Genomic DNA, 23099 nt, shown 5'->3' on the forward strand with positions numbered 1-23099 from the left:
AACCCTGCACTCCTGTTACTTCTACACGGAACGACCGAAATTAGCTCTGCGCCTAATTCGTATTACTGTTTTTAAATTAGTTGATTTCAACAACAAAATTTCCAAAATAACTATTAAATTAGTTAAAATTGAGAATTTACTTTGTTGAAAAAAACTTTTATTTTTAGAGAAATGTGTTTAGTTAGCGAATATTCTGGACACAAACCAGCAATATTTCAATCCAACACGAAATTCTCATTGACAACTAATTTCGTTATTAAAATCAGAAAATTTGTTTCTATTTATCTATCACCGTCATTACTGAAGGACAGCACAAAGAAAACAGAAATGAAATTGGTTTTATTAACAAGTTTATTAGCCAAAAACTCATTAGAAGTGTCAAAGCAAAACAATCAATTAAAAAGCTTAAAAGGACAGTCTTGTTGAAACTGCTTGCAAATTGTTTAGATGGTTTTCGCATGTGTTACGATATATCCATATAAATTCCTATACCGATATGTAAAAATGACGTAAACTGTTAGTGGAAAGTATATTTATTCAGAATTTGTGCGCATTTGAAGCGATTGTGGGTAATAATGTTTTTACGCGGAACAGTGAAGTGAGTTTCGAATGTTGCACTCTAATTATACACGTCAAATGATGTTTTTTGTATCTTCTAACATTCCGGGCTACGCCGTCCGGTGTACTACTTGTATTCGGTTTTTGTTTTCCGAGTGCTCAAAGTTTTCAGTGAGAGAGTCGATTTCGCGAAGTCGAATGAGGAAACGTCGTTCTAGAAGAATTTTTTTTAAAAAGAAGTTTATGTTTCGCTTATGTCTTTTTTCTCCATCGTATTTATACCTGCCAATATACAAAAGATAACCGCGACTGAAATTTTTTTCGGTAGTAGTGTTCCATCTAGTGGCTAGTAGTCATTACTGTGTTATCGTTTTTCGGTGACAGAGCGCCATATAGCTGCAAATTGCAGAAACCAATTCAACCATTTATGTTGGTTGAAAACAACGTTTTATTTCTCTAATTCAACTAAAAAATTAGTTGAATGGATATGAAGTGTGCCTTAGCTAAGAAATAACAGCACGTTTAATTGGTGAATTCAACTAAAAAAATAGCCATTTCTTCAAATATTTTATTATTATTAAGGGAACTAGAATTAGAAAATCTAAATTAGCAAAAGTAAGATTTTTTTAGTTGTCTCAAAAAATAACTAACTAAAATCAGAAAATCAACTAATTTTTTCGCCAAAACGCTGATTTTGGTCTTTCCGTGTATAAATCAAATTCATGCTAAATAGACTCTATACTTAATATTCAGAATGTTTTTTTTTTCACTGTATTTGCATTGCATATTACTATTGCCTATCACACTACCGACTTCTGAATATTATCATCTGCTAGTGAAAATCACTGCATGGCTGATAACCGTGAGAATGATCATCCATGACTATATGTGAATTTAAAGAATATAACTGTAGGGATACCGATAGGAATGAGATTATACTCAGCGGTGATTTTTGACTAGGTGCTAATTGTGCTACACTGACCAAGTGATAAAGCTGCTCCAGCATCAATCCCAGAAAATCAACCGATTTTCGTTATCATGATCGATGACGATAATCACTGACGATTATTTTCGGTGATGATGGCTGGCTTTGGATTTTTCGAGAATGATAATGCCAACATTGCTCTTGACTACTTTTTCCAATTCCATCAAAAACCAAGAGAACGTGAAAACATTTATAATCAGAAAATATTTTGCACTGTGGCCTTTAAACCAGAACTCGCTCAAATCTGTTAATTATTCCATCAAATGAAACTTGTTTGTTATCAACGGATATGTCAGCCTAAACCTATATTTTACCACCAATATGTACCGGATATCGAATCGCACAAATCAATATAATTTAATATCAGATTCTTCTATCTTCAGGTGCTAAACGTATACTCGAGATGAAGGCCCTTAAGCGAAACCAAATCTTTTCGCAACCGGGAAGACCATCACAGATGAGAACGTTAAAAGGTTACGTTTTTTTTCAGAGGTTCTTTATACGATAGGTACTGCTGATGAGGAAATGTTAGCGAATCTGGTTTTCGATTTCCACCGTAATAGGAACGATCAAAGTTCGCAAATAATGTCGGCATTGATTGACGGCCAACATATCTTTGCCGACAACACACGATAATTACATGGCAATTTTTTCCCCCAATTCGTCTATTTGTCATCGTCGGTTTCAAGCAGCATTCATCACCCGGTAACGCACAGCGAAAAAATAGTCTAACAATAGAGACGAACTTGCCACTATCACTCCAGCATAAATTTATCGTTCGTAAGGTCATACCTCCGCTTATTCTACCGGCACGAACGCATCGCACTGACTTGATAGCAGGTGGAGACATTAATCCGCCCATTCAGTGTCGGGAAGGTGACTAGACGAAGCACCAACACTAGCCGTTACGGAATAGCTTCAATGACGACGAACAACCTGTTACGTTTCAGGGAATATGATCGATTGATTTTTTTTCGTATGAATAATTCTTATATATATAATTTCACGTAATTTTGAATTTTTACCTGTCGCAGCTCAAGCAGCTCATTTCTGACACGCAGTGATTTGGAGGACGCGGCTCGAGGTAAATCATAAACGGATTCCGGTTTTTTATGGAGAATATTATAACTTAATTTCCTACATGTCATTATCAATACGGATTGGATTCCACAAAAATAGCTTGGCCTCTGACATTACATCAATCATGTTCACTCTTTAGCTAGAACTCGTGTACACAGAGCCAATCTATGAAGCTTAGAATAAACAGAATCCAAAAATATCCGTTATTTAAGAAGATCTGTTTAAAACTTCTGCAAAAATCGTTTCGCCTGGAATGTTTTGTTTGTTTTTACAACGCACGACGAAATTGACTCGCATTTTCAGATACATCGGACGGCTTAACTGTTCAACGCTATTAACAACAGAAGGACGAATTATTCGCTTTTGAATAAGTCAATATATCATCATACCAAAACCAAAATTCACCCACCGTAGGACAAACGTCGTCTAAGTCCGATCCACACTCGGAGCCCGGGCAGCGCGGATGCAATCTGACCGAGACGACTCTATCGAACGGGCCTTCGAACAAACGACTGAAGCTTTATAGCTATCTTGGGCCCATTCATCACGATTGCACCTCACAACGCCCATACAACAATGGCTCCTGATATGACCGTTCTCGCACTAGAATGTGGGTGGCTTGAATCTAACGACCGATCTCGTAATCCCTGCGCGGCAATGAAATATAGACGCATTCTTTGGCGAGAGCCGCACGTTCCGGCCACGCGAAAAACAGGTGTTACAAGTAATAATTGCAATTTAATCTGACTGTCCGACGTCAAAAAAAATCAATCGCCTTGCCGGAGTGATTGATTTTGGCATCAGCTCGTTAATCCTCACACGAAGGCTAACATATTGCTTTTTATTTTGGAAACCATATGTGTTTTGCCTATGCTTTAAAATGCGAGACAATGAGGATTCACCAATTCATCGTTCAGACGTGACTCAGATTGTTTTTGTTGCAACGAGTGACCTTTGCATCAGGCGGATATCATCGGTCTTTGGGAGATTCAACAGTTTGATGCTAGTCCCAATTAGTGACATTATCGTTCCCGGAGTCGCAATTGGTTCAACTGATCGTATCGGATGAATTTATTACCTTTTGGAAACTTTGGCAATTGGAATACGATGAGAGTTTTGCATGTTGATTTATGGATTATCGAATGTATTTAACGAATGATGCCGGATGATTCGACACACACCGCCTCATTAATTTTCACTTCTCTCTCACCTCATTTAATCAATAATAATGAACGCATATTGATAATAGCGAAAACATAAAGTTTAAACAAAAAATATACGATCATTTTCACGCAAAATATGTCTGTATTGGATATCTAGAAATTGACCGTGACTACAACTGATATACGGTACTGGTCTTGCGAACTAGCGCATGCAATTATCCTGAAAACTTACGAAACAGTTGCAAAAGAGGATTTGTAATATCCCAACTTTGCTTTCTCTGTATAGTATAACTCATTATAACTCATATGACATTTCGTCAGTTACCGAAGTAAGAAGATTACTAAGGACCGGCACGAGGAAACGTGTTCGCGTGATGCTTCATATCCTAATAATCGAAAACGTGTCTAACGTTAGATTAACTCGAATCCAACGGCTAAATGCAAAAACCGGATGAAGGCAACTTCGTTTCGTATACCCGCTGTCCACGTTCAGCACGTTGGTCAGTCATTAGATTACCAGATTTTACGAACATATTATTTTTCGCAAGTATGACGCCCCCAGTCGAGTTTGCCTCGAAACCCGTACTGATCAGTTGAAGAGAAAACTGTCAAACTAGTAACGAGAGAGTGCGAGATAGGATGAACTTAATAAAGACTTCTACTAAATAATGTTTCATCGCTACTGGATTTCATAATCAATGGGCCGCCACTAAACATCTTTCACCCTATGAAAAACGTGGACTCATTATTAATTAAAAATCATTATTCTGACATGGACCCAAAATTTAGAGTTCGTAGTAATTAAATTAAAAGAGTTATGAGTAAAATTTGATTAAAATTTGTAAGCCGCTTTAAAATTTATTACGTATATTATAAACAAAAGTTACTATTTTATAACAATAAAACATAATTAAAAGTTCTGTTATTATTTATCACTAAAATATTGTGTTTTCAAACAATGAAAAAAGAGATGATTTAAATAATTTCTCCTAAAAACATAGTGGAATTATGCACCAGGATTCCTCTTAGAGAGAAATGGCAAAAAAGCCTTGATTACAGTTGTTTTGTTAGTTTCTATTCGTCATTTTGTGACTTAAAATGGTTCAACTTTCTGGCTTTTTGATGTAGAATACCTCGTTTTTCCGTTATAGTCTAAGAAACTGTTGAATATCGCAATTGGTGTTTCGAGTTTCTTAACCATGGTTAGTTCTGTGCTTTGTTCTAAAGTTAAGTTTTTACCTCAAATAAGTTTGAGTCATAATCTGAACATTACCAAAACAACATGCCCAGTTCTTAAACTATCGGATAAAAAACTTTCAGTATAAAGTTCCCCAACCTGTTTTTGTTTAACCCTCTGTCTGACTGATGGTCCAGCCAAAACCTTTTTCTTTTTTTACCATCAATTTTACATATTTATAATTTATCTATCGACTTGAGGTTCAGGTAGCTTCATAAAATTTTATTGGCTATCGATCTTTGCAATTTGCATCATATGGACAGTGTCCTCGAAAAGGACGAAAAACGGCTGGTTTGGAACATTACCCTCGGTCTGATCAATGGTATCTGGCTGGACCCAATATATTTTATATAGAAAGACATATGATATAATATATGTTTATGATGTTTTTAAATGTTTTCGTTGTATTTCTCCATTCTAATCTTCACTTAAGTTCATATCGTACATATACAAGTGTTCATTCATAAACAGACAAGCAATTATTTGCCTATTTTTCAAATTTATATCTGTAGATAGAAGAGTTTTAAAATTGCATTTTTATGTCATCATGATCGGTCGAGTTTCGTACACAACACTGCAATTTTTTAACAACATGTTGGATGTGATAGCATTGGCATTCATTTACAAATAATTCGACGATACAACAAAAATAATGTTTTGCCGAACATTGAAAACCGAATAAATAATGTTCATATAATCAAAAATTTTGTCGTTCGTTCGTCTATTGAAACTTTTTTCGGTAAACCAATCAACATTCCATTGATTGTTGTGGCTAATCGTACAAGCATCGGTACCCGAGGACCCACACGAACCGAAAGGAAACGGCCATAGATAGCACCATCTGGAAGACCCATGCAACATACAATGGATTCTAGAAAATCAAAGACGACATAATCTAATGATACTATTCTTGTTTTAAGTTAGTCGTTAATTAAGATTAGAAAATACCCTTGGCATCTTAGAGCTTAAGCAGTGTGCCTGAAAATATATTATATTATTGAATAAAAAAAAACAAGCATCGGTACCGAAACACATATTATATGTAAGAGAGACTGCAAGATATGTTTACATGAAGCAGAAAAAAACACCGAAACACTCATTTTTATTGCTACAAATTGTTCATCTCCAGTTTGCCAACAGCATTCAAAAGTTCAATACATATGTTTTGCTTGCATAAATACTACAACGACAAACTCATAAAAATTTCAGATCATATTTCTTGAAAAATCCCTTTTCGTAAATTAGATTTATTACCTGAATTACCTGAATAAACATCTAATTTACACCGAAATGCGGAAAGGAATAGGGGTCTGGTCATACCCATCAGTCAGACCGAAGGTATAAAAATATCTGTCAAACGGAGGGTTAAATAATTCGTTTCCGTTTAAAAAGTTAATGTTCTTAAGCAAGCGAGGTGCATTTATTATATAAGGTATGTGAATTGAAGACTGTGCTCGGAAAAAATGCAACACTGTTTTTTATGTATAACTTTTTTGTTCCTGGGTAAAAGTAGATGAAATTTTGGATGCGATCGTGGAAGCCATTTCACCGAAAGCCAATTCATTGATAGCCATTTCGCCGAAAGCCATTTTGCCGAAAGTCATTTCGCCGAAAGTCATTTCGCGAAACCATTGTGCTGAAAGTCATTTCACATTTCGCGAAAGCCATTCCGTCGAAAGCCATTTCGCCGAAAGCCATTTCACCGAAAGCAGTGAGAGCTCAGCGCAAAAGCCAAAGATTTCTGCTTCGATTGACTTAAAAACTTGACAAAACGTTCTTAAATGTTTCATTATAACAAAATACAAAAGAAAAAATATGATTTTTTGAAACTGTTAGACTATACGGGCTCCCTAAACTAATAAACTGTTTCCTTCGATTTTATAGCCAAACAACATTAAACGCGTTTTACTCGAAAGCAGGTTTTGAAAATCCGTGTCCATCCTCATTCGAAAACTACTGCACCATTTTTTTGCAAATTTTGCACACACTTCCTACATATAAAATACCAAACCCCAACTTTTCTCTTATTGTTGTTTGTTTTTTTTTTTTTGGGAAGGTTATACAGTTAAGAAAAATGGCGAGTTTTTTCGTAAAAAATCTCAGATTTGACTTTAAACAACCACCTAAAAAAAAAATAAAAAAATATCAAACAGAAACGTTGGGGTCTAAACATCTACTCTATCTGTGCTGCTTTGATTTGTTGACTTCTAATTATGGCATTTTTCATTGAAAAACACTGGTGGCGTGGATTGCTCTGGTTTTGCACTTTCGAGCAGAAATCGCAATGAAACACCTTCAGAATGTTGCATTTCTGCTCGAAAGTGAAAAACCAGAGCAATCCACGCCACCAGTGTTTCTCAATGAAAAACGGCATTAGTCTGCGCTGAGATACAGTGGACACCGCAAATCATGATTTTATGAAGCGTTATCAAAAATACCTCTTCACCGACTCATTTCGCAATATTTTTCCACGAAGAAGTACAAAATGTTGTTCGAATGATGCTTTGTATTATGCAAAACGTTCGAGTTTATTCTGTTGAACGATAGTTCTGAAATAAAGTCACAAAAACGATGATTTTTTTCATCATTTAGACCCTACCGCTCCCTTAACAAAAATAAAGACGCATAGCTTTGAGTAGTTCGAACGAGCAAACGAGGTGATAACAGGATTGTTTACAAGAGCCCGATCCTACCGACGGCGCACAGGGACATATTGATCAAAAAGTTCCCGGAATCACTACCGTGTGGCGCTCTCAGTCACCCGATTTTTAGGTTGTCACATCTGTCATTGACATTCTATCAAATTTTCAACTTGATACCTGGATATGTTTAAAAGTTCCGCTGTATTGAGTAAATCTGCGATTGTGCGTGTCCTCGATTTTGAACAATTTTCAAAATGGAATTGAATTTGCAATAACGAGTTTGCATTAAATTTTGCGTTAGAAAAGGTTTCAATGGTGCGACGATATTGCAAATGTTAGAAGAGTGTTTCGGCAACGATACTTTGGAGAAAACAGTCGTTTATCAGTGGCACGAACGTTTCAGAAGTGGCCGTGAGTCTGTGAATGATGATGAGAGAAAAACAGCTATGCTCACAGTTTTCATCGATTTCAAGGGTGTTGTGTATCATGAATTCCTTGAAAGAGGCCAGAGTGGCAACAAGAAGTATTATTTGGGCGTTATGAGACGTTTGCGTGAAGCAATTCGTCGAAAAAGACCAGATTTGTGGATAAGCAACTCGTAAATCTTGCACCACGAAAACACACCAATACACAGTGGTTCAAAAGCGCAATTTCGCGCTCTTAATTGATAACTCATTAAAAACGTGGTTTTCGAGGAACAGTATTTTCAGCAAAGCTACTCAGAATGATAGACGCCATCTTTTGGCAAATTTTATTTTTGTGATTAATCACAAAAATAGAATTTGTCCCACAGTGGCGTCTACCATTCTGAGCAACTTTGCTGAAGGTACTGTACCTCAAAAACCACGTTTCTATGAGTTATCAATTAAGAGCGTGAAATTGCGCTTTTGAACCACTGTGCAATGCCTTCGTTATCCGTTAACATCTGGCTAAAAACGAAACGAATACCATTCAGCAATCACCGAATTCACCTGATTTGGCTCCCTGCGACGTTTTCCTATTTGGTCGACTCAAGAAACCGCTCCGTGGAACGCGTTTCAGCACCCGAGATGAAATTATGGAAAAATCGCAGATGGCTCTCATGGCCATACCGAAAACTGAATATAAAAAATGTTTCGCGGATTGGATCAATATATGTCTTTTTGTACAATTTATTTCTTACTTAAATATTAATTTTACGTTGCTAGCCAAAAATTTTAAAGTTTATTCCACCATCTTCAGCCATTAAAATTACAAATATCTCTTGTCAAGTAGGATGTAACACTCCTGATCATTAGTACAGAATAATTGGGATTGGATGTTGTGACAACGATGTCTGAAAGAATAAAAACCGTTCGAGTTTTTTATACATAAAACAATTTTAAGTTATTTTTATTCTTTCAGCCATAAAAGAAATTTATTTTTTATTTAAAAGATATTTTTTATTCATGCCTATTTGCGTACAAGCTTTACGTGACCGATTGAGCCGATTTTTTTAATAATTTTTTTTTTTTGAGTTGGATCTCGTTGTCACCCTTTTTCTAGGGGGATAGAAGCTTCCATCTCCCTCCTGCGAGGATTTTCGTTGCTAGTTGCTGTAGATGCACCTTGTTGTATATTGGTTGCAATTGCTGGTTGGTTGGAGGGTAAGTTGTTAACTGCAGCCGGTGTACTTTGTTCTATAGAGGATACTGATGGTTTCGTCGAAGGGGATGCTTCATTGTTGTTGGCGGCTGTCACAGGTGTACTGAGGTGGCTTGGGGTTGGTGTGAAGGAAGCACCGTTGTCCTTTGGTGTAGTTGTCTCCTTGTACAGTTTATCACATGGCTTACCGTAGTGAACAGCTTTTTGGCAATATTGACATGTGGCCATCTGATTGTCATAGGTAACAAGTGATTTGTACGGAATTCTTGTATCTTGTCCGAAAATCACATAAGAAGGTATAGGCTTCTTCAAGTGTATGCGTAATAAACGTACGCCATTTAGAATACCGGGGAAAAAAATTCTTCCACTTTTCTTTTTCGATAGAGAGAATCTCTCCGTATTGGGACATAGTTTTGCGAATATAAGATTCGGTGACGCTTGAGTGAAGATCATGCACACGCACTTCTATAGCACTATCATCCATATATACTGGAATGTTGTACTTAATGTTCTCGTGCTCCACATAGTGCACATTGTTATTCTCTTTTGCGAATTGAATTGCATCCAACTCTTTATAAAACTGGATGTAAACAACATTATTCGTCTTACTGCATTGAAGTAAATACACACGTTTAATGTTAAGATGCATTTGCTCCTTAAGCAAACCTTCAAGTTCTTGTATCGAAGGTCGAATTTTTGACTTGGATGAGATGTAAAACCGAACTGAAAAGAAATTTATTGATCGGTATCAAACTTCTAAGCCTGACTCTCTTGGTAATGGCTTCAAAATTATCAACACATCCCTATTTTCAGGCTAATACTAAGGAAAGTATAAACATTTCTTGTCCACCATAAGCTGCAAAAATAGTGAACAATTACAGCCACTTTAAACCTATTAGCAACTCTAGATTCAAGACTTTGCGCGATGCATTTTCTAGGGAATACACAATATCTTTGAGATTTATATTGAGATTACACAAATTCAGAAAAGATTTTTTATTTAATTTTTAAGTCTCGACTTCAAGTATGATTCAAGTCGAGAGGTCGAGTAACAAAACAGCCTTTTCTTTTTAAGAGACCGCTTGAGTCGATTACATCACAATATGACATTGCCTTTAAAATTGACTCTATTGATTCAAAATCAGGATGTTTGTATGTGCTCTTTAGGTCATTTTCAGTCAAACGACCCTTTCGACAAAATTACCCTTTCAGTAACATAACCGTTTCATACGAAATGAACTATTCGACGAAATGGTTTTGACTCATTCTCACGGAAAACAATCGAATTATTAGATATTCTTTTATTTGTATTATATCAGAGACAAAAGCGGGTAACTAATATTTTGGAAAATACTGAAAAGACATCCTTTTTTTCATTCTTCTTAGTTCTAACTCTAACAAATTGCGATAATGTGCAATCAAGTTCATGTTTCTGGTAATTATTTTCAACATCAATTGAAACATAACGATGAGAGATGCCATGACGGATTGAACCTCTAACAATCCGTCGCGAAACTACAAAATTCGCAGCAAACATTGTCCAAAGCTGCCACTCGAACCGGCTGACCCTAACCCTGGCAAGGGCAGCTCTTGGCTCTCACAGCATAGTAGTAGTAACTGCCAGCATTGTCTGCCTCTGAGTTCTGCAATCGTCGTACCAGTGGCCGTCATTGCAAACACAAAAGTGCTAAATTGCCGCAAAACATCTCGTACGATGTGCCGATCAAAGATCGATCGTCGCTTACCCAGTGATGCACCGTTCAAACGCGAACGAATCAATAAAGCGCATCTCATAAAACATGGCCAAATCAAGAAAAGTATAGGCGCATATGTTATCGCTTCGAGGGGCACACACGCGGTTCTCGCCGGTATCAACGATGACGAGCTGGTAGAGTTGTATGTAAATTCACTTCTGAATGAACCGCTGGACACGGAGGAAAAGCTTTCGCATTACTGCTAATTCCCAGCATACTGGGAATCTCTCCGTGTCTCAAGAACCCCTTCAGTGGAGATTAGGTATGGAGGTAGATGAGCACATAGACGAGAACGGGCCGTAGATATCAGCAGCAGAATCACATTTCGTTTGATTTGAAGACGATGATCGTTTTTCCCGCGGCTCGTATTCTTCTGTGGGCCGTCGTGGGGAAAAGTAGGAAACACTCTTGCCGTACCCGGGGTGTCGAAAGCTTGCCTAGCTGAGGATCACGATTCGGTTTGCTTCGAATATTTTGCACTTACCAACAACAGTTTGTGAAAGTGAACATTTGCCGCAGTTTTCAAACGAGAGGAACGATGTGACGTGCTTTGACTGTGCTCTTAAGTGAAAGTGTTCAAAAGAAACGAACATTCTGTGATATTAATGTATTCTCTTGTGTTTTGAGGAACGACGCCTTCGGTTGAGATTATTAAAAATGATGATAGCAACATGTTGACTGTATAAAATTCTAGTGAAAACAGTGATCGTCCTGGATTTGAATTCTATACAGGTTGATATTTTTGTGGAGATCATTTTACGAACATGAGCATAAAAATCTTTGTGAGTATGTTATTTCACTAAAATTATATTCGCTGAATTTATACGGAACCAATAACTTATAACTACTGCCACTTTTATTCAAATATAAAAGATTGCTATTTAAAGCTGGTATAGATAACAACTGCAACAGGAACCGTAGAAGAAGGTCCTCAACATGAAAAACTATTGACTATGCGTCTCCTTTGAAAAAAATCACTGTGCAATTTACTTCAATTTATGTCACCTATCGATATAATTAGAAATCAATTATTATTTTCACTGTAATATGATGCGTTTTCTCGACAGGTTAAAGAAAAATATAGTTTGAAGTTTAATGAATTCAATTGAACTTGATAACGCTTAATTTTCAAGTTGAAAGAAAGAAGAAGTATTAAATACTATATATGAGTAGTAAAGAAGTTTGATAATCATTCCAGTAGAAACTGGATAATTATTCGTTCAAAATGGGTTCACAAAGACAAATTTGATAGTATTAAAAATTATGTATATAATGGTCGCTTGGGAACAAAAGTTTTGATGAGCACTACAATTTCCTTTTTTAGATCAGTCAAATTCATTTCCATATGCTGTTGAGTGTACTATTCACGCAAGTCTCGTCTCTTATTTTGACAGCTGTTAGCCGCACATGCCGAAATCATTTCCGTTTTTCATTGTTTTAATATAGACCTCACAACTGTCTAGTTTTTTTTTTAATCGGTGCCAGTTTAAGTGACAATTCAGTCGATTATAATCTTTGGGAATGTGAACAACGCTGCATGATATTCTTGATATGTATTGCCCTAGTACAGGGTGCTCCATCTTTTATGTCGGTATGTAAACATTCAATAACTTTGAGAAAAAACAGCCGATTTATAAAAGTTATGTAATTTTATTCAGTTTGTTTCCTTACCTTTTTATTTGGACTAGTTTTTAAAAACAATATCAATTAATTAGTAGTTACAAAATGAATCCTTTTTTCTGTGTTTGTCATTACCTTTTCGAGCATCTCGCGTGTCGATTATAGCACGAATGTTTGCCTTGAACCCGTCAATAGTTTGAGGCTGGTTGGAGTAAACCTTGCTTTTCAGATAACCCCACAGAAAGAAGTCCGCGGGGGTTAAATCAGCACGGAAAGACCGAATTTAGCATTTTGGCGAAAAAAATAGTTGATTTTCTTTTTTGAGACAAACAAAAAAATCTTACTTTTGCTAATTTAGATTTTTTAATTCTGATTCCCTTAATAATAATAAAATATTTGTTGAAATGGCTATTTTTTTTAGTTAAATTCACCAATTAAACGTGCTGTCATTTCTTAGCTAAGGCACACTTCATATCCATTCAACTAATTTTTTAGTTGAATTAGAGAAATAAAACGTTGTTTACAACCAACATAAATGGTTGAATTGGTTTCTGCAATTTGCAGCTATATGGCGCTCTGTCACCGTAAAAACGTTAACACCGTAATGACTACTAGCCACTAGATGGCACACTACGACCGAAAAAAATTTCAGTCGCGGTTGTCTTTTCTATATTGGCAGGTATAAATACGATGTTGTATTGGAAAAAAAGCCATAAACGAAACATAATTTTTGTTTGACAATTTTTCTTCTAAATCGCTGTTTTCTTCATTCGACTTTGCGAAATCGGATCTCTCACTGAAAACTTTAAGCACTCGGAAAACAAAAACCGAATACAAGTAGTGCACCGGACGGCGTGGCCCGGAAGGTTGGAAGATACAAAAAACATCATTTGACACGAACAATTAGAGTGCAACATTCGAAACTCACTTCACTGTTCCGCGTAAAAACATTATTACGCACAATTGCTTAAAATGCGCACAAATGCATTAGTTTTTGACTAATAAACTTGTTAATAAAACCAATTTCATTTTTGTTTTTTTTTGTGCTGTCCTTCAGTAATGATGGTGATAGATAAATAGGAACAAATTTTCTGCTTTTAATTACAAAATTAGTTGTCAATGAGAATTTCGTGTTGGATTGAAATATTGCTGGTTTGTGTCCAGAATATTCGCCAACTAAACACATTCTCTAAAAATAAGAGTTTTTTTCAGCAAAGTAAATTCTAAATGTTAACTAATTTATTAGTTATTTTGGAAATTTTGTTGTTAAAATCAACTAATTCAAAAACAGTAATACGAATTAGGCGCATAGCTAATTTCGGTCGTTCCGTGAGGTGATCTGGGTATTCACGACGTATTTCAGAGCGTTGTTTCGGTGTGAAGTGATCCATTGCAAAATTGTACTGAACTGACATTCAAAAAACACATATTGGGATCGACAGTTGTTGATGGAAGTGGGTTTGGCTCGTAACTCGTAGCTGATGTTTGTAGCGATGAACTGGTCCGGCGGGAAGGGTCAGGTGAATTACTGTCTGATACTGGTAAAGATATCGGATTCGTTTCCTGATGTGATCAAGGATCTTCCCGGATTGGAAATTTTCTTGATTAACCCTGGATAGTAAATCCGAAATATTTGAATGTTATTTTGTAGTCAGTCGTTCTTTTGAAAAAGAATCTATAGCTGCTAGATTATTCAGATCGTTTTCTTTTGTTTACTGGTTAAGATATGTGCTAAAATAATAATTATCATTTAGATAACTCGTTCTGCTCACACCTTTGTAGGGGTATGAGGTGGGACCATCATCATCATCTGATGCAATCGCTCGGTTGGTAAATGCGAAAGTTATTCAGCGTTTACATATCGACATAAAAGATGGAGCACCCTGTACAATAAATGTTCAGTCGAATCCTGAAAAACACCTGAACTTTATCAGCATCGCTACACATAACAACATGTCTTTTAGAGACTAATCTATTTTCGTTCATGTGGAACATAACCATTTTCGTATACTTTATGTTTCGGTTATGCCAAAATTCGTATACGCGGGGTTGCCACGTATGAATAAAATGTAGTAAAATCTGTTGTTTGTAGCATCTTCTCAAAAACAAAGTTCACATAGTAAAACGCGTTTAATATGAATAAAAAAAACAAGTTCGAACATGTAGTTAATGCTGCCTTCGAATTTGAGCATTTATTGCATGCCGAATCGACTCGGAGCCGGAAAAACTGGAATAAGTATGCACAAAGCAAGAAACGTACTTACTGCGCAAAATTGCAACTTAATTTAATTTTTTTCTTCACTTTATCAGCAAACACACGATTAGCAACCTCTGGAGCTACCTATCGAAAAATTGTAGTAAATACTACATGTTCAAAAGTTGTTGTGTAGTAAAGTCTCTGATTATGACAGGAACGTGATCCACATGTAGCATTTACTACCGAAATTCAAGCATGCTACGTTTTATTCATACAACCCATTGGGCCGTATGAATAAAACGTAGCATGCTTGAATTTCGGTAGTAAATGCTACATGTGGATCACGTTCTTGTCAAAAGCAGAGACTTTACTACACAACAACATTCGAACATGTAGTATTTACTAGAATTTTTCGGTCCAGAGGTTGCTACTCGTGTGTTTGCTGATAAAGTGAAGTAGAATAATTTAAACCAAACCAAACGTGTTTTACTCTGTGGACTATGTTTTTGAGAAGATACTACAAACAACAGACTTTACTACATTTTATTCATACGGCCCATTGTATATGCAGATTACAGATTTTTCGCCAGAAATAAAGATTTTACAGATTTTTGATAGCGTGAATGTAAAATTGAATGATGATCGAGTAAAAATATGTTGAATAAGTATACTGTTTTTTCTCGAAGTAAACCATTATCAGGATTTTGTGTCAATATCTAAAAAATGAATAAAACTTACTTAAAAGAGAATATCAAGGGCAGTAAACACTACAAATGATACAATCCCATCTGCTCAGGAGCGTACACAGTAAGGGGAGAGTTTATGGGTTCAAACCCCCTCCGCCTTCGAGAGACTCAAGAAATCATTAGGCGATACAGGTCTTAGACCGGACACGTTGTTAAACTGTCCAGCTTAAATATCCTATAAACTTGCAATTAAATCGATTCATGGATTAACTTTGTAGATGCGCTTAGATATGACGCGGTAGAGATGACTTCGGTAAAACCCCAGTTTTAATAAATGATCTCCCCTATATTATGAAAACCACCCTCGAATTTTTTTTTTAGGGTGCGCGCCTGCATCTGTTAATTAAGATTTTTCAATGTTAACTTTTTTTGCAATTAGTATAGCGTAATTCCTTATGCTTTCAAAAATATCTTCTGATAAGACGGAAAGATTATGGCCTCGGTCATAATGTGAGACGGTTAAGAAGATAGATTGCCAATCACATTATGTATACCAAATAAACGAAAGTAAAACTAAACAGAACAAGTTTTCCATTTGCAGATTGGATTTTAAATGTTTTATATCATATCATCTTTTCGAGACGCCCAAACAAAAAAGTCACTTCCAACGTTTTTTGAATTACAACATCATAAAATTCAGAAGAAAAAAAGTGTTGGTGCTTCGATTTCTTCATCATTTGCATACATAGATTTTTAATACAGATTTTTGATCCCCCGACACAGATATACAAAATTACAAATTTTTCTCCTGCGAAAATGCAGATTCAAATGTGGCAACTCAACCTTGTTTTTTAAACGGTATACGTTCGCCACGTCAGGCAAGACATTGCACTTCAGTGCAAACTAATGAAGTGTTCTGCACATAGCAGAAATTTTATGTCTGGATAGTGGTTTATGCTGAACTGATGATGATCAAATTTATTAGACGAACCATGGAGAAATAAAATTGATGATCAAATAATCTAGATCGTAAACTTTTACGTTTGGTTGGTCACAACCATTCACAGCCACAGTTCGCTTTCATATCTCATCCTAGTCAGTCGATAAAACAAAGCGTTCGGGGCGGTAGAAACCAAGTACAGTATTGTGTAGTGAACAGTGGAACGATTTCTTAACCAAATGAACAGAAGCTACCGCAGCCAATACGAAACAGTACAACTGTTGTTGATTTCAGGTAGTGCAAAATTCGATCTACGATACGAAAAGTTGAAGGTTTTCGTAAGGAGCAAATGCATCTTGATATAAAAAAGTGTGCATTTACTTCAATGCAACAAGACAAATAATGTTGTTTACATCCAGTTTTATAAAGAGTTGGAAGCAATTCAATTCACTAAAGAGCATAAAACTGTTTCCTACGTAGAGCATGAAAAAATCAAATACAACATACCAGTGTATCCTCAACGAAACCATCAGTATCCCATATCGAACAAAGTACGCCAGCTGCAGCTGTCAACGCACCAAACGCCTGGGCGAACGACGGACGGGAGCGTGAATAGCGAACCACTGCTTCCCCTTCATTCGCTGGATAGCAATGAAAATGCCTCTCCTATAAGGAAGAAAGTGACAAACTAGTTCCAGCCATAAGAAAAAAATAATTAAATTTTTATCATTGTTAAACGGTCGCGTTAAGCTTAAGCGTATATGAGCCGAAATAAAAATATTATGGAAAAAAACATTCACTGGGACGTGAACACGGAAATCGGCTATAAGGAATTCCCAAAAATCAATGTCTTGACTTTTCTTTACGTTTCGTCTTAGACTCGTCGGTACAGAGCAGTTCAAATTGTCTAAGGCTAAACGTAAAGAAAAGTAAAAACGATTATGTGCTGGATAACAGACATCGCAGCCGATGCTTAGCATACAAAATCATCACATGGCTAGTATTATGATCCTATTGATACTAATACCGTTTTCGTTTTTGAACCTACACGCGGGCGACTCTGACTCCGAGTAAAACGAACACGTGATACGCATCCTAAACAACAGCTCATAAAAAAAGAAAAAATAAACAAACTCGCATGGATGCGTGGTGCAACCCGAAAAAATTTTCAGAGCGAAACTACGCGATTGGAGTCCGATCTAGAGCGATTCCAGGTTGCTAAAACAAACATCTCAAAAGTTTTTTGAGCAACTCTAGGTCAACTGTCGGGCTGCTCTGATCAATAAACGAAAACGGTATACGAATCCATCCCGAAGCATATGGAATTTTGGCTAATTATCTCGCATCTGTCAGCATATAACACCATACTATCTTCAGCAAACACTTTGTAGTAGCCTAGACATTCAATTCATTTGATGAAAAATTAGTTAGAAAATGCTCCACCAGAGACAATTTAACTTGACCATTAGGTATTTCATTCGTTTGTAATTGATAAAATGGGTAAAACATTGACACTTCTTGAGAATCTGATCATAACATAGGAAGTATCTAAGGAACTAAAAGTTTATCACTTGGGGCTCCAAAGTCAAAATTACTATGTCTCATGATCATGATGACTATCTAAAATGATTTCTCGGAAAAAAGATTTTGACAATAGATAACAAAATATTTCTCATTATTTTCTTCCAGGGGGCGCTAGCGATAATATGATTTTTTAAATATTCTATAACTAGAAACCAGAGTTATTTTTGAATAAATTGGATGCTCTCTGATTAGTGATAAACAAATTGAAAACTATTACGTAAGTGGCACCAGCAAGCAACTAATGCATGGGTATGAGTTAGTTCAGAGCTCTAAGGGTGAAGCCAGAGAGAAAGCGACAAGCGACGCGAAGCGAAGCGATGCGAAAGTTGACAGATCGCACGGAGTCGCGCGGCAGAGCTCCGTCCATTCAAGTTCAGCAGAAAAATGACATGTGTGTCATAGTGAGTGCGATGCGATCGGTCAGTAGTCGCTTCGCAACGCATCGAGTTCACTCTGATATACTTGTCATTTTTCTGCTAAACTTGAGTGGACGAAGCTCTGACGCGCGACTCCGTGCGATCTGTCAAGTTTCGCTTCGCGTCGCTTTCTCTCTGGCTTTACCCTAAGGCTCTCAATGAACTAATATCTCTGAATTTTGAGGCTTCCAATGCACCAATAGTTTCAAATCCGGTTGCTTTATCTTACTCGTAACCGTAAAGTGCAGCAGAAGCTGAAGAGAGAACCCTGTGTTAATCCATGTAGAGGTGTAATGATACCTTTTTCATATCAATAATACTTTCATACATACGTGGCATTCTTCAGAATAATTTTCTTAGATTCTAGAAAGATCAGCCGGAATCGGTTTGTTTGGCCGTCTATCGATAATGGCTACCGATTGAAGTAGTTATGAGGCCAGTTTAGAGCATTTTTTACGTGTTTTGTTACACCCACTTAAGTGATGGTATAATTTTTTTAACACTTTACTTTATAATTATAAGTGATAGTATTCCATTTTCAACACACTTTACTCTATAACTCCGGAACCAGAAATCGGATCCGGATGAAATTCAGGAATTCTGTATGGGACCACAAGACCTTTCATTTAAACCTAAGTTTGTAAAAATCAGGTCAGCCATATCCAAGAAAACCTAGTGAGATTATTTGATACACTCACACCCAGTGCGGTAAAATTTCATTTTCAATCGAATAATATAAGATGAAAATGAAATTTCTGGCCGCTGACCGTCAGCATATCCCTACTAATTCATTTGACTTTTGCTGCCATTTTCAAGTGAAGCTCCCAGAATTAATCGTCAGTTGAATAATCGTACCTAGTCATTTGAAGTTTTGCTTGCTTTGTTTTCAAGTGCCAAGTAGTATAGCTGCTTCATTGTCTTCGCTCTTGGTACTAAGCAGATTCGAACGAATAGAATAATAAATGAAGTAAAATGTTAAAAATGAAAACTGAAGGAGAAAACAATTAATTTATGTGTATTCTGTGATTGATATTTCAGCTATCTGATTAGACTTTCATCAATTACCTTGAACCAATTCGAATGTTTACATGAACCTCATTTGAAGGCCGCTCTCACACTTTTGAAGGAGATATTTTATTACTTCAAGAGATCAACTGACGGTAATTAAACTGAGCCTCGATTGAAGAAAAACTAGTGATGAACTAAATGCTGCTCGTTCGGGCCGTCAGCAAACATTGTGTGTGTCAGAGAGTGAAGTTTTCTGCAGTGGAGAGATCGTCAATGTGTTCCACATTCAGTTTCAACTGAATTGAATGAAGTTTTACTGCACTGCTCACACCAACTCACATACAGGGGACGGGTATAACGTGATAGCTAAGTATATGCCTTTCACGCAGCCCGCCTGAGTTCGATTCCCAATCCCCCGCACATGGGGTCAGAAAAGTTTGCTAACCCGAAGAGGTGAATAATCTAAAGATTACAACCTCTATAGTCGAAACAAAAAAACACACACAAAGATTTTGCTCAACTCGATGAACTGAGTCGAATGGCCAATTTTTACTAATCAATTCTTTCAAGTTCAAACTACATTATTTTTCCAAAATAAGGTGCTTGTGTTTATAACTTTGAAAATATAGTAGAAGCTGCCAATTTTGTAGACCAATACAAATAATAACAACAATAGAACAGTTCGTGTGATCTGGGCTGTAGCGTGATTCTAACAAAAAAGTTAACAGAGAGCCTTCAGAAAGCCTTCTTCGCCAATTCGAAAAATATATTCAAATGAGTTCAAAAATTTGGTGCGCCTTATTTTGGCACTGAATTTCAACTTAATGCTCGTTCTTACCAAACACTTAAGAAAACTTTAATTTTGAAATATTTATGGTCATCTTAAACTACTGAAATTTTTATCATAAATTGGTGAATATATTTTCGATGGTAAGGCAAAAAACTGCGTATGTTACTGCGTTAAATATAAAAAAGTGATATTCACGATTAAGTTCTGCCCATTCTTGTACAGAGTGAATTTTGAAAAGGCGCCTCATATCAATGTAAGACGTGTTCAAGTCAAAACAAATCCCGTGTCATAAAATTCCATAGAGTTCTCCCCGTATTCAATATAGGATTGAGGAAAATTAAATCCATTAACACTTGGTCTACCTTTCACTAAGTTTAAAAATTTCTCCACAACTAAGTTTTTGACCTATCCTGGATTTGGATACATTAAAACTCACAATGGGTTTGTAAAAATTTTGGTCTGACTCAGGAAGCTATCACAACTGCGGAGAAGTGCTACAGGAAACCAATGAGCGCTATTGGAAGGAAAAGTTCAGGATTTCTTCAAAACCAAATCAGAACTAACAATCGTATTGTGATTTTTATTTGGTTAGATTGTCGATTGTCAGCTCGATAATTTGAAAAAACACTCCTAACATTTGAAATTGATTGGAAGTTTGGAAATTTGAAAATCCACAAAATAAATTCTTTTTCCATAACTCACCGTGGTTAGCCGTGCGTACGTACGAACGTATGCAAATAACCAGCAATCATTTATCATCTCACCAAGATGTGGCATAGTGGTATTAAACTAAAAATTCTAACTAACCACGGTATAAAATGTCACTAGTTTCGTAGCAATGTTGTGACTGTTCACAGCTCGAAGCAAACTGGCCGATGAGCAGCGATCGTGATCGTTTAATCAAGAGGGGCTGCACGGGTTCGTGATAAGGCGCGGACATAACGAACAGCGACATGTTGAGCGCAACCGTTAATTGATATTGTTAGGTAGAACAAGAGAAATAAATCTCAACAAGTACATATGCCAAGGATTAGGAGAAGCGAAATCGACGGATTACTGCATATGTGTTTGCTGACTTTGCTGTCGTTTGTAATTGCAATCAAATGTCCTAAAGTAATTACTTCTTTTAGACAGCATTAGCATTATTATTTTTTGCTGTTCTAAAAATCGAGTCGCCTTATAAGGATTTCAGTTTATTTTTCGAAGATCCGTCGATTTTCAATTCAATGCACCCCATCATTTAAAAGGCAATTTCTTATGCATTGGAAAAGGGTATAATTGATTATGGCGATGAAGTATTCCTCACAGTCGGTATCGCATTCTATCGAGATAACTTTATCGTATTTCACACTCAACCGATGATTACCATTACGGTCAGATATGGTCATCATTACACACCGAAAAAAAAATCGCTAAATAATATGAGCAGGGAAAAAACTCGCAAAATACGAAGGAATAATTAATATTTCGCGAGTTATAACTGCGCCTAAATTCGTCAAATTTATCATTTAATTTCACGTAATTTTTACCAGTGTTGAGCTAGTTTCTCATGGGAAAACTGATACATCATCTAAGCCATAAAACATGGCAAAGCTTATGATTCTCAATATCATCGAACAACAATATCTCAATGAATCGAATGCTGATGTCGTGACATTAGAGATGAATAATTCAATTGGTACATTAATTGCTCATTGAGCTTATACCGCCGCAGGCACCATATCTACGTCAGGATGTGTATCGAGATGTCCTTAGCAAATAAGTTACTTTTTTATGGTAATCCTTTGAGCAATCAGGTGTGAATAATCATTTACTAGTTTAACGGCTCTATCAATTCCAGCTGTGGTTGACGTGCCGCGATGAATCATAACTGTAGCATCAATATTTATCATTCCCACCCAGGAAACACTAAAATACGGCCTTATTTAAAAACATTTAAATCAACAAATCGAGAGAAAAAAAACTCCAATCCAATCGCGTGAACATGAAGTCACCGCAACTCGATGACATTTGCGAACCGGCATACCTTATCAAAATTATTAGCAAATCGCAAATTACTGCATGAACCTAGTCACCTTGAATTTACCCACGGTGGTAGAACCATTTATTTGACAGTATGCTAATGTCACGACTTAACATGTTTGTTCAATCACTTGAAGTCAATTTACCACGATGCAGTGCGCTTCTGTACCTCGCGTACATCGTAGTCTTCGGTCGTCTTCCCTGGCAAACAAGCTCAAATGGACCGTGCTACCGCTAAGAGTTCTGTTGATCGATCGCTTCGTACTGGGGGCTAATTCTAACCCGGATGTCATGCAGTCATTAACGGGTTACGTTAGGTCGGTTAACGTATGCATGTTGACTGGTTTACCGTTCCTGTGGGGAAAATTTCACACCTGGCATCTTCTCAAACAATGACGTTCGACGTTGTTTCAGTGCAACGAACCTCTCTAATATTCCCGGGTTCTTTTAGCGTTAAATTTATTACTGATTTAGAATACATTGAACATTGGATGCGTGAAAATAAATAATAATCAATTTTAAAACCTGTAAACAGCTGTGTTCGAAATATTTCTCATTTTCGGGTTTGGTGCCATCAAACTCAAAAACGTAATAAACGTAATAACGTAATAATCACTTTATAATTCATGTGAATGACGCACAGATGGAGATATCATTGTCGAATCTTTATGACGTTTATGGAGTATCAGCTTTCAAATGACTATGTCAGCTGTTTTTCAAAGAAGGGCGAATCTTACAAAAGTAAACATATCAAGTTTCTCTCTCCTACGAATAAATGCTTCAAAATAAATGCC

At 36.5% G+C, this 23099-nt stretch overlaps 1 protein-coding gene across 1 annotated transcript in view; it reads left to right on the plus strand.

Annotated features, from left to right (window-relative positions):
* The first annotated feature begins 11413 nt into the window (after nt 1-11413).
* Nucleotides 11414-23099, plus strand: part of LOC131435434 (protein lethal(3)malignant blood neoplasm 1) — a 40495-nt gene continuing 28809 nt past the window's right edge. Inside the window, exon 1 of the mRNA XM_058603310.1 lies at nt 11414-11824. Coding sequence (XP_058459293.1) covers nt 11807-11824 — 18 coding nt within the window. The 5' untranslated portion in view covers nt 11414-11806. The remainder of the gene's footprint in view (nt 11825-23099) is intronic.

This window comes from Malaya genurostris, chromosome 3 (genome assembly GCF_030247185.1).
Source record: "Malaya genurostris strain Urasoe2022 chromosome 3, Malgen_1.1, whole genome shotgun sequence".
NCBI lineage: Eukaryota > Metazoa > Arthropoda > Insecta > Diptera > Culicidae > Malaya > Malaya genurostris.